At 44.6% G+C, this 13,750-nt stretch overlaps 1 protein-coding gene across 8 annotated transcripts in view; it reads right to left on the minus strand.

The window, feature by feature from the left end:
- The window catches only part of ano5a (anoctamin 5a), a 263,256-nt gene that overhangs the window by 65,720 nt on the left and 183,786 nt on the right, over positions 1-13,750 (minus strand). For all 8 annotated transcript variants that reach the window (XM_070899713.1, XM_070899709.1, XM_070899714.1 and 5 more), the window contains 2 exons: positions 8,389-8,504; positions 605-739 (listed from right to left, as the gene is read on the minus strand). In XM_070899713.1, the coding sequence (XP_070755814.1) occupies positions 605-739; positions 8,389-8,504 (251 nt within the window). The remainder of the gene's footprint in view (positions 1-604; positions 740-8,388; positions 8,505-13,750) is intronic.

Here is a 13,750-nt window from a genome sequence, read left to right on the forward strand (position 1 = left end):
CATTCTTTGCTGGCTTTTAAAAGCTTATGAAGAAAGGTTGAGCCTATACTCATTGGAGTTTAGAAGAATGAGAGGTGATACGTATAAGATTTTGAAGGGGCTTGACAAGGTCGATGCAGAGAGGAGATTTCCTGACGTGGGGGGATCTAGAACTATATTCATAGTTTCAGAATAAGGGTCGCCCATTTAAAATGGAGGTGAGGAGGAATTTCGTCTCTCAGAGGGTCGTGAATCTTTGGAATTCTCTACCCCAGAGAGCTGTGGAGGCTGGATCATTGAAATTTTTTCAGGTGGAGATAGACAAGATTTTTGAATGATAAGGCAGTCAAGAGTAATGGGGAGCGGGCAGGAAAGTGGAGTTGAGGCCAAGATCAGATCAGCCATGATCTTATTGAATGGTGGAGTAGGCTTGAGGGGCCAAATGGCCTACTGCTGCTCCTATTTCTTATATTATGTAACGCTCAGTCGCACACTGGGCAATGCGTTGAATCATCAGTAAGGGGCTCATTGTCCTTGGTTTGTATTCCGCGTACAAGAGTACAAAAAAATACTTCTGTCTCAATTGCTCCAGTGTTATCGATTCAGAATTGATGGGGAAGCTTACCTCCATGCATTGCCATCCTTGGTTATGCAGCCATACAGAAAGCAGATGAAGCCAACAGCGCCTGCAATTCCCAACATTTCTGTGTAAAAACCAAGCCAGGCAAAATATATTCCAATCTTCTCTCCATAGTACTTTCTAGAAGGGAGAAACAGAGAAGCTAAACAGTACATGAACTCAATTTTTAAAAATCAGAATAATCTGATAAGTGCTGGGGATTCTAAAGTCCTTTGTTGAGAGACGATTTTCCAAATGTACACTCCCAGAGATAGCGTTTCCCACTGGCCAGGAAAAGCTTCCTGCTCATAATGCATATGTGGAAAATCAGCTTTATGTTAGTGGTCACCTATCAAACCAAAATAGGCTACATAACTGATGTTCCAACATAGGACTTCACCTTAAATTAGACCAGAACAAAAAGAGGGTAAAGAGGAGTGGTTGACTCTGAGATGCCCTCTGAAGTGACCTACCCAAGGCATCCAGTTGTAAAGGCAATTTCACGAAACTAGAAATGACCAATAAATCTGGCCTTTCTTTTCAGTGCATCATTAGAAAAAATACACATCATGAGAAAAAAATGTTTTAAAAAGAGGAAAGTAATCAAAGAACAGAGGCAGGCAGACAGCAGGAGAATATGGTGTGAAAACGAGTATTGATGGAAAGATGTTTGAACACTGGCCAAATTTTTTTTTTTTTAAAGCTTGGATTCTTGGAGACTGGCTTCAACTAACCTGATTCAATTAACATGTGGCTAAACGGCTAATGTAGGAAAAAAGGGTTCCTTTTCATGGGACACTGGCACCAGTTCTGGGACAGGGAGGAGCTGTCCCAAGATGATGCCACCTGAACCGAGCAGAAAGAGTAAATAGGAAGGTGGCAAAGGCTTTAAGCTAGTAAGATAGGGGGAAGATCTACAAGAAATGTAACTAGCCTAAATATAAACAAAACCGGAAAAGAGACCATAGGAAATAATAAAGTAAGGAAGTACATTGATGCCAAGGAATTAACTAAAGCTATAGAAAAGGGGGCCGAAATTCAGCCTCCCAATAAAGCCAGTTATCCTTTCTGGTGGCCATACGGCGTGTCGAATTTTTTTGTCGAATAGCCGCCGTTCGTGAAATTCTCCTCGCTGGTTTTTCCAGCAGTCCCCACTTCCACCCGACTGCTGCTGAACCTTCCTAAGTGAGTCATCAAAGAAAGCACCGCTGATCTCTAGCCCGGCAAGCAAGATTCACCCAAAAAATCTTGCGGCTGCCGTTCAGTGCCCCGGATAGTTTTTTCTGTCGGTGCTCTGTGTTTGCAGTGTGTGTAAAATGGCGGAATGACTGCCATTAAAGCGGAGGCCGCACTGCTGTGGCCGCCATCTTTTTTTTTTTGCCGGTCAACTGCCCGGCCCGAGAATTATACCCCCAGCTTCGGCCGGGTCACCAACAGGCAGCCTGGCACCCCCTCTTGGATGCCAGGCTGCTGGCCTGGCCAAAACCTTCCCTGGTGGCCCAGTGAACCTAACTAAAATAATCGCAGAGCTCACACAGACACTCTGCCCGCCCTCACTTCCCCCCCCTCTTATAACCGATTTTCTGCTCTCCGTCCCACTTCTGGCCCCATTATGACTGACTTCTGCTCTGCTCGAAAAAAAACAGAACTGAATTTCGCGCAAAAGGCCACCGTATCAACCGCATCGGTGAAAATACAGGAAAAACCCGTTGCCGGTGGGGGTAAATTTCGGCCCACAGGAGTCTAAAAAGATGGTTAAACATAAAGTGAGAGGAAATCCTATTAAAAATGAATTAAACTGTCCGTAACAAAACAGGGCAACTGGAGGCAATAATACATTGCGAGGAACCAGACATAGTAGGGATTACTGAGCTATGGCTACAGAAAAATCAGGACTGGGAATTAAACATTGCAGTGTATAACATATTTAGAAAAGATAGAGAAGGAAAATTGAAGGTGGAATAGATCTACTTATTAGGGATAACCTTAATGGCAGTAGAAAAAATTGACGCAGCTATTAGCAAGATAAAAATAGAATCCATATGGATAGAGAAAAAAGATAATAAACGATCAATCACACTAATAAGTGTAGTCTACAGACCACATAATCATGGAAGGGAGGTGGAGGAAAAAATATGCAAACAAATTAGGGAAATGAGTAAAAAAAAACAAAGAATAATAATCATAGGGGATTTTAATTAGCCTGATATTAATTGGACACAATAGGTAGACATAGGGTATAAGTGAATGGAGCTCCTACAATGTGTACAGGACTCCTTTCTAAACCAATATATAAAAAGTCCAACAAGGGAGGATTTGCTATGGGATCTTGTAATGGGGAATGAACTAGAGCAGATAAGAGAAGTAAAAGTAGCGGAACATCTAGGCAATAGTGACCATAATATAATACGCTTTAAGATGATAATGGAGAAGGGCAATTTAGTATGATGAAAACCAAGGTAATAGATTAGAGTGCATGATAAAGGAGAATACGAAGAGATTAGGAGAGGTCAAAAAACAATTAGGAAGGCAAAGAGGAACTATGGAATTAAATTACATAAAACAAAATAACATATTTTACAGGCACATCAATAAAAAAAAGGCTGGGATGGGAATAGAGCCATTAAGGGATAGACAGGATAATACCACAGATAATGATAGAGAGATGGCAGAAATATAAAATAATTATTTTGCTTCAGTATTTACCAGGGAGGTAGAACAGGTGGGCATAACATTGGCTGATGAGATTAGTAATGAGATAAGTGCACTTAAAATAAAAATAGGGGGCTATATTAAATAAGCTAATCAAACTCAGGATAAAACGCCTGGTCCAGATGGACTGTATCCACTCATTTTAAAAGAATCTAGGGAGAAATAGCAGAGGCATTACTACACATATTTAATATTTCATTCAAAAAAGGTGTAGTGCCAGAGGTCTAGCAGACAGCTAATGTAATTCCTATATTTAAGAACGGATTAGAACATGTTCAGAGAATTATAGACCAGTCAACTTAGCAGTGGTAGGAAAAATAATGGAATCTGTACTAAAGGAGAAACTAAAAGAACATCTAGAAACCAAAAATATAATGAATAGTCTGTACAGATTTCAAAATGGAAAGTCTTGCTTGACCAACTTCATTGAAATTTTTGAAGAGGTAACAGAGAGTAGACAATGGTACAATTTATCTAGATTTTCAAAAGGCCTTCGATAAGGTACCCCATAACAGACAGATGAACAAGGTCAAAGAATGCGGTGTCAGGGGACAAGTAGCAGAATGGATAGCTAGCTGGCTTCAAGACAGAAAACAGAGAGTAGGGGTAAAAAGTAGCTATTCACAGTGGCAGAAGGTGGGTAGTGCTGGGACCACTGTTGTTCACAATTCATATTAACATTTTAGACACAATGTCAAAATTTGCAGATGACACCAAATTGGAGGGGGGAGGAAATAGTCAATACTGAGAAGGACTGCAACAAATTACAGGAGGACATTAATAAACTTGCAGAATCAGCATATAATTGGCAAATGAAGTTCAACACAGATAAATGTGAGGTATTATATTTTGGTAGGAAGAATAGGGAGGTCACTTATTACTTGGAGCGTGCGAATCTAGGTGGGATAGAAGAACAGAGGGATCTCAGAGTACAAATACACACATCGCAAAGACACCTTGCGACACTGGTTAGCAAGGCTGTTTTAAAAAAAAAACAAGCACTAACATTTATTTCTAGAGGTATAGAATTGAAAAGTAGGGAAGTTTTGCTTGACCTGAATTGAACCTTGGTTAGACCATACTTTGAGTCCTCGGCGTCATATTATAAAAAGGATATAGAGGCACTGGAGAGGGTGCAGAGAAGATTTACAAGGATGATACCAGAAATGCAAGGCTATACATATCAGGAAAGAATGAACAGGCTGGGTCTCTTTTCTCTTGAAAAAAGAATGCTGAGGGCTTACCTATTAGAGCTTTTTAAAACTATGAAAGGTTTTGATAGAGTGGAGAGAGAGAGAATGTTTCCACTTATGGGGAAGAGCATAACTAGAGGCCCAATAGGGATTTCAGAAGAAAATTCTTTATCCAAAAAGAGTGTTGAGAATGTGGAACTCACTACCACATGGAGTGCTTCATGAGAATAGTATAGATGCATTTAAGGGGAGGCTAGACAAGCATGAGGGAAAAGGGAATAGAGGGTCATGCAAATCTGTCCCACCTTCCCTTACCCTCAACAACTATCTGTCCCACCAGTGACAGGGACTGTAGCTCTCGTATTGGACTATTGAGGCACCTAAGGACTCATTTTAAGAGTGGAAGCAAGTCTTCCTCGATTCCGAGGGACTGCCTATGATGATGGATTTAGATGAGGAAAGACAGGAGGAGGCTCGAGTGGAGCATAAACACTGACATGGACAGGTTTTGCCTAATGGCCGATTTCTGTGACATATATCCTATGTAATCCTATGCAATGAATGAATTGGCTTCCTTAATTTACTTTGCTAAAGCCAGTTCCCTTATCCTCAGTTTTCTGTGGTTCTAGAATTCTGCCGCCAGGATAAGGCAGCAGATTTAGCAGTGGAAATCTAGCTTTGCTTCTGTCTGGCTCACAAACCCAAGTCTCCTGGAATACAAACTGAACTAGCACCGATGTAAAAACTCATTCATCCGGTGATACATGTGAGGCGTGGGGAGATTGAAGAAATTATCAATGGGAACAAGAAGCTGAGAGTGATTAATAACGGGTCAGAAAAGGATCCACTCGAGGGCCATGCGTGAACTATCTTGAAACCATGGTTCGTGCAGACACCATATTGTGCTTAGAGAACAAGGTGTGTGTAGATACCATATTGCGCTTAGTGACCATGGGGCTGAAATTGCACACTGCCCAAAACGAGTCACACCTACTGCTCTTGAAGTGTTCCGGCCACCACAAATTAAGGGGCGGCCAAACCGGAGAAATTCAGCACTTCGTGCTTTTTGTTTGGAGTGGGGCGGAGGTGGCCTCATCATCGGGGCGGGGTGGAGTAGCTGACGCTCAAAGTTAAAAGGGAGGGCCACTGCGAACTCTGCAGCCACTTTAGTGGCAAACACTGGGCCATCAGTGAGGGTTTCGGCTGGGCTAGTGGCCTGGCACCCAAGAGGGGGGTGCCAGGATGCCTGTTGGCGGCCCGGCCAAACCCACGGCCATAATTGTCGGCCCAACCTGGCAGTCGGCCGTTAAAAATAAATAACATGACGTTGACAGCAGCGCCACCTCCCCTTTAAGGGTGGCTGTGCCGCCAAGCCACAGACAGGGCACCGACAGCAAAAGCTGTCGGGGGAACCGGGCAGCGGCGGTGCCACTTCCACAGGGCAATTCCAGGAAAGGGGCAATTTCCCAAAGGAAATTTCAGGAAGGGGTTGCACGCCCCGACCGGAAAACGGGCGGACCACTCCAAACCTGAGGAAGGGCAATTTAAAAAATGGTGGCCCCTCTGCGAAGACGCGGTGGCCATTCCGCACTGACCCATGGTCGCCGCATTCAGGTGGCCAGATCCCTTATAGAAAAGGGCAATTTCAGCCTCTCCGAGTCGTGCAAATACAATGTTGTGCTTAGAAGGGAGGATGTGTGCAAAACTGGAATCTTTTCCAATTTTTGTATTTACTGTACAAATCAAGCACTTGCAATTGGATATAGTTACATCAGCCTCCCACCACTATTCTTCCTCATCTGTGCTTCCTCCTGGCACCGTTCTCAGTCATGTGGCAGTTGTAAATCGGGTGGTTGCTTCGGTAACCTACAAACAATTGGGTTTACGCTTCTGGAGGAAAAGAGAACTAGCTGAGTTTATGGGCCCAAGTTTCCACACGATAAAAAACGGGCGCCCTCCCGGCGCCGGAAAAAAAACTTGCGATTCTGGAGCGCCCTGCAGCTCCTTGTCTGTTTGGCGCGGCGCCCGGGGGGGCAGAGCCTACACTCTTATAAGTGGGAGGGGGCGGGTACCATTTAAATTAGTTTTTTTCCTGCCGGCAACGCTGCGCGTGCGCGTTGGAGCGTTCGCGCACGCGCAGTGTGAAGGAAACATTGGCACTCGGCCATTATTGTAGTTCTTTGTAGCTGTTTAATTTTTGAACATTTTTTAATAAAAGCACATTGCCATCAGCACATCAGCACTGAGGCTTCTTGCAGCCTTCTCACTGTCTCCTTCCTCCCCCGCCCCCCCCCCTCCCGCGGGAACGAACGGCTGCCTCCTCCTCCCCCCCCCCACCCCCCCTCCCGCGGGAACGAACGGCTGTTTCCTTCCCCACCCCCCGCGGGAACAAATGCCTGCAGCATTCTCCCTGGCTGAAGCACTTTCACACAGGTAGGAAGATGGTTTATTTAATCTTATAAATGTTTATTCAGGTTGGATTTATTTGTATAATATTTGTAGAAGTATAAATAAGAATTTATTATAGAATTTAATGACTTCCCCCCCCTCCCCCCCCCCCCCCCACCTCGTTCTGGACGCCTAATTTTTAACCTGTGCCTGATTTTTTAATGTGTAGACAAGGTTTTTTCAGTTCTACAAAAATCTTCATTTGCTCCATTCTAAGTTAGTTTGGAGTACATTTTCACTGTGGAAACTTTGATATCAGGCGTCAGTGGCCGGACACGCCCCCTTTTGAAGAAAAAATTCTGTTCCAAAGTGGAACTGTTCTACCTGACTAGAACTGCAGAAAAAAAAATGTGGAGAATTGCGATTTCTAAGATAGTCCGTTCTCCACCAGTTGCTCCTAAAAATCAGGCGCAAATCATGTGGAAACTTGGGTTCATAATTACTGCAGCTGAGAAAACTGTTTGCTTGCTTTCAGTTGCAGATTTTAAGTGTAGTTATTTATAGGCAATATCACTTAGCTATACACTAAACAGATTTCCCTGCACTAACACCGAGTTGACCTCCATTTCCTACCTTCACCACCCTGATGGCTGCTCTCAGTGAGGTTGTATTTTAAAGCACAATTGGGGACAGTTTCATGCAGGAGATGTGGGGGCCGGAATTGTCCACTGCTGCAATGGGGCGGTCTAGCCGTCGAAATTCAGCAGTTTGGGGTTTTTTTTCGAGCAGGGCGGAAGAGGGGCGGGCCGGAATGGCCATCAGCAGTGGGCTGGAAGTGGGGGCGGGCCGGAGTAGCCGAGGCTATCAGTCATCGCGCTGGCGCGCTGATGATGTCATCATGCTGGCGCGCCACAACATTTCTCCCCTTCAGTTAAAAGGTAGGGCCGCTGCGAACTTTGCAGCCACTTCAGTGGCAAATACTGGGCCACCAAGGAGAGTTTTGGCCGGGCCAGCAGCCTGGCACCCAAGAGGGGCTGCCAGGCTGCCTAATGGCAGCCCGGCTGAACCCGTGACCATAATTGCCAGACCAACCTGGCAGTCAGCCGACAAAAAAAAAACATGGCGGCCGCGGCAGTGCACCCTCCACTTTAAGGGTGGCCGGGCCGCCATGCTACAGAGATGGTACCAACAGCAAAAGCTATCGGGGGCACCGATCGGCGGCGGGGCCTCTCCCGCGGGGCAATACCAGGAAAGTGGTAATTTCCCGAGGGGCAATTTCACAAGGGGGTCCCTGCCGGTTGGGAAGGGGTTGGCGTATGCATGCCGAGATGGAAAATTGGGTGCAGTGGGCAATTTAAAAAATGGCGGCCCCTCCGCGACCATTCCGCTCCAACCCGTGGCCGCTGCTTTCAGGCGGCCAGAGGCCTTATAGTAAGGGGCAATTGTGACCCCTTAATCTCAAGCCCGATGCAATAGAGTCGATCCAAAGTCTCTTACCTGATCAGGTTCAGAGGCTGCTCCTTGTAGAACTGCCCAAAACTAGCCCACTCTTTATATAACGTGTATCGTTCACTCTCACTCTTGGGGTCGTGGGATTTCTTCCAGTATCGACACTGTAGAAACAAACACGGTGAGCATGCAACAATGCCACACTGCTCTAGAGAGATAGAGGGGGAAAGGTTTTCCAATGTCCATTTGTGCAAAAGTCGGTCCATTCTGGAATTGATCTAGAATGAATTCCAAACCCAGAAGTCAGCATCCGCTTCCCATTCCTGCTGTCGTACATGCGGAACAGTTGCAGTGCAAAAGTGGACTCGCCTTTTGATCTATGTTAATGGAGAATGTCATTTGTCAGTTCTGTTATGATACTCTTTTGGTACCTTGGATACTTTAGTATCTGACATTGAAAATGCTCAATAAACGGCCTCAGTGCAGCTTGCATTTGCTTCATTGCAGTGTCACATTCTGCTGGCTGTAGCCTAACTCCAGGATAGACTGTTCAGAACAGAATAAGCTACTGTCCTATGTAAAATGGTTTCCTTATTAACAGAGAAAACAATCTCAGCTTAATTGTTGAGCATTGTTAAAGGACCTTTTTCATTTCCTGGACTACGCAATGATTTATGAGAGAGAGTAAGCAGCAGGATTTCCCTACACGCCTTCTGCCTGGCCTCCAAACCATTCTGTCTGGGATGCAACAACTGTCTAGTGGCCAATATCGAGATCTCCTCGGATCCATTCTGCTGGGTCTGGCGAGGGATTTCTACCACAATTCTACTGAGGGTATGCTCACAGGTTTGTAGAAGTGTTGCACTGCGAGAGCCTTAGATAGTCACATGATGTTCACAAGCCTCAATAAAACCCCAGCCTGTTGGGTTCGGGGGATCCCCGATGAGGCAGGTGGTTGTGAGCCTGGTGGATGAACTGATAATGTGTAGTGTGATTGTTAAATCTTTTGCTGATAAATCAACTAGTTCTTAATAGCAATGTGTTGCCATGAATTCTTAAGCAAATAACCCATGAAGCAAATACATTACAGTAACAAGGAGGTGTATCTTTCCACTGTGGTTAAGCCTTCCATCACTTTCACAATAGTGTGCATTCATCATCTATGGGACACCCAGTCAAAGTATACAATGTAATGCATCCGCCTGGAGCGAGAAAAGCACCATGTAGTCAGGAGGGCTGGGAAACAAGGCCCTCCTCACCAGCTGGGGTAGCCCCCGTGCATTCCTGTCCAACTGCCAACCCACCCTCACTGTGACCACCCTGATTCTAAAATTACCATATCTATTGAGCATAATCATAGTACATCAGTGCATGCTCCTACAAATACAATGCAAAATATTGTACAACTGCACAAATAGGTTAAACCGGTGCACAAAAGAACTTCACAATATGTGACAGCACACTCGGCACTGTGCATGGTGCTATTTTTAAAGTCAATTTCACAATGCTTGTCTGGGTAGCCATGCCAACCTTGGAACGCTGATTCAGCTCCCCAAGTTGGCACTCTGCCAGTGCATAATGGCAGCATTCCTCACCACAAGATCTGTGCAGCTGCACGTAAAAGGGAACAAGGTCTGCAGCAATATGAGCACAAGACAGAGAGAGACAGATCTCTTCACTTGTTAATGCACTCAGGACAGAGCTTTCCAGTAAGAACTCATCATCACCCCAAGAAGGCCAGCATCAATTAGCACAAATCATTTTGTTTTTTTTAACGTTTAACCCTCGGCGTCCTGCCTTGAAAATCGGTACTAACCCACATCACACAGAATCACCTGACCTTTATCAGTCTCGACCAATGTAGTCAAGCACAGGTTACTCCACTTAAATGTATCTGATTCAGATAGGTTGTATCATTCAGAGACTTCAGACTCTGCCTATACCCGCTTCATGTAACATCAGAAGTGCTCACTGCCTATGCCTGTTGGAGAGAAGTATGTAATCCAGCAACGACTCTGAGTTTACCCATAAATCTGTGCCAATTAGAAATTCTAATTCAAACAAATTCATCCAGGAATAGATGCAAGATTTTAAAATCAAACCAATTTTTAACCAGTCCCATGCAATCTACTGTAGAACATACAGCTAATTATTGTACACTTCGACCATCAGTCTCAAAACCTGATTTTCAATAGATGAGCGGGTTGCATCTTGTTTTATCGATTCTGGAACAGCTAAGCACCCCTCCTCTGGGAGGATGAAAAAGGAATACTGAGATCATTGCAACATAGACGATGCGACTCTGCTGCCAGCCCTCAATTGCTGCAGTGGCTGTTTGACAGCAGCATTTGACAAGCAGTGCTTCACCAGTTTATTAAAAGAGCATCAGTTCAGTGTATAAATTTGGAAAAGCAGCAACACCATTTAACGACAGAATTCAAACTCTGGATTTGATCTCTCCCAGGATTATTCAAATGCTAAATTGTCACAGATCAATAGTGAACTTCAGAGTCACTGCTTGCCACCATATTTAATAAGAAAGAAATTTAGATAGCGCCTTTCACAACCACCAGATGTCTCAAAACACTTTACAGTCAATGATGTACTTTCGGGGTGTTGTCACTGTTGTAATGTGGGAAACATGGCAGCCAATTTGCACAGAGCAAGCTCCCATAAACAGCAATGTGATAATGACCAGAAAAAATGTTTTTGTTATGTTGATTGAGTGATAAACATTGGCCAGGACACCAGGGATAACTCCCCTGCTCTTCTTCGAAATACTGCCATGGGACCTTTTACGTCCACCTGAGAGGGCAGACATGGTCTTAGTTTAACGTCTCACCCAAAAGATGGCATCTCCGACAGAGCAGTACTCCCTCAGTACTGCACTGGAGTGTCAGTCTGGATTTTTGTGCTCAAGTCGCTGGAGTGGGACTTGAATCCACAACCTTCTGACTCAGAGGCAAGTGCGCTACCCACAGAGCCACAGCTAACACTCAACACTCATTTACCTCAAACAGGCAAAGTCTGAAGTTATATGAAGCGGGGACATGAGGTGTCTGAAATCTGAATGATATGAAGGCAGCGAGTGGTGCCCCCAAATCTAAACTCATCCAACCAGAAGAATGGTAGCATTTTAATGCCCTCATTATATTTAAAACTCTTAAAATGAATAGAATGCATTAAATAATGCCACTTTACACATGCCTGGTGGATTATATTGTTTACAGTTAGTGGTACCCCACTCTCCTCCAAAGTTTGAATCACCACCACAGAGACACAATGATGTACGCATGGTGCTGTACTGGGGACAAAATGGATCATAGTTGGCCGAGTTGGAAATAACTTTGCAACAATGGCCCTGAATTTGTGATCAGCGGTGAAGTAAAGGCATTCGCCGCTGACCCTAAAGTAAGCTTCACACAAACGTGTCGCGATATTTAGTTGAGAATTTCGGGTTTTCTGTTGGCCTTGATTCAATACATTTGTTTTTGTTAAACAACCGGGTTACCCTCATTAATGCTGCTTGATGAGAGGCAGTCAGCTTTAACGTGATAATGAAGGATCCAGGTAGAGGGACAGGCTAACTGGAGCAGTGTGGTTCTACCACAGCAGTCAGTTTCTACTGGAGCTCATGTGCCAGTTATGAAAGCTGTTTTGTTGATGCAAAAGTCTCAAAACTCTCAGGAAACAGCCATGACTTCTAAAGCAAAAGGCAAATATTATTGGGAAACGGGTAACTGGCTAGAAGTCAATGATAATATTTTCAGTGGCACAGGGAATATAGGAGAATATAGTTCACCTCCCAACATGGCTAGCTACCAACCTCTATTAGACTGGCTGCGGTGATGCTGAAGCTTCTCCAAGGAAGCAGGAAAAACATTGTCTTTGTTAAGTTAGAGAGCTGAGCCAACCCACAGCACCATGATGAAGGTGGTTGTTTGAGAGGGTGGCAATGTCTAGAGCAGGTTTCGTTGCCTTTGGCGATTTAAAAAAAAAATATTTCTATATTTCAGCCTCATTTGACTAATGTAGATGAACTCCATGTGTGGAGAGATTTCTGTGATTGAAAGGACACAACGCCCCCCGCCCCTCCCCGCCCCCTCAGAAACTATCAGTCATGAAGGTAGGTATATATATATATATATTGACAAAACAATATCAGCCCCAGGACTTGCTGGACACACAAGTTTGAACGTCCCACCACCATTGCGGATGGGGAAAGGATAGAGAATGCAACAGTAAATGAAGAAGCAGGAACTGCTGTCACGTTGGGCATTGGACTCAAGAGTCGAAAACAAAAGAGAGAAGGGGGAAGAGGCAGGGCAGTGCGAGAGTAGCTGTTCCGAGCTGTCGTGCACTGTCCCCATGTGTAGTTCCAGGGTCAGCAGGTGAGCTCCATGCACAGAAACCACCCGACTGGGAGAACACGAGAACAGCAACGTGAAGACAAGAGAGACTATCCTCTGATTTATCATTAGCAATACCACCACATCCACTGTATCATTGTGTATAGTGTGCACATCCTGCCCTGTTACATTTCAGACATCATGGGGGGGGGTAATTTCAACCATCCCACAATGGGCGGGAGAGTACACAGGTTGGGGGGGGGGGGAGCGGGGCAGGTTTAAATTTGAAAAAAATTTGAAACCCAACCCCAACCCGCCTACTTCCAGTTTAACCATGGCGGGGTTGGTGTCGGCCAAGTAACCCACTCTGGAGAGGCGGGTCAGTAATTATAATATTTAAACATAAGAACATAAGAAATAGGAATAGGAGCAGGAGTAGGCCATTTGGCCCCTCGAGTTTGTTCCACCATTCAATAAGATCATGGCTGATCTTCTACCTCAACTCCACTTTCCTGCACTATCCCTATATCTTTTGATCCCATAATATCCAAAAATCTATTCATCTCTGTCTTGGATATACTCAATGACTGAGCCTCCACAGCCCTCTGGGGTAGAGAATTCAAAAGATTCTCCACTCAGTGAAAATATTTCTCATCTCAGTCCTAAATGGCCAACCCCTTATTCTGAGACTGTGACCCCTGTTTCTAAACTCCCTAGCCAGGACAAACTTCCTCCCTGTATTGACTCTGTCAAGCCCTGTAAGAATTTTCAATGAGATCACCTTTCATTCTTCTAAATTCTAGAGAATATAGGCCTAGTCTACTTAATCTTTCCTCAAAGGACAATCCCATCCCATCCCAGAAATCAGTCTGGTGAACCTTTGTTGCTCTCCCTCTATGGCAAGTATATCCTTCCTTAGGTAAGGAGACCAAAACGGTACACAATACTCCAGGTGTGGGCTCACCAGGGCCCTAATAAATTGCATTAAGACATGTTACTCTTATACTCAAATCCTCTTGTACCTACATGTTATAAATGAGGCTGCATGCTGCAGATCTTGA

The sequence above is a fragment of the Pristiophorus japonicus genome, chromosome 14, assembly GCF_044704955.1.
Source record: "Pristiophorus japonicus isolate sPriJap1 chromosome 14, sPriJap1.hap1, whole genome shotgun sequence".
Lineage (NCBI taxonomy): Eukaryota > Metazoa > Chordata > Chondrichthyes > Pristiophoridae > Pristiophorus > Pristiophorus japonicus.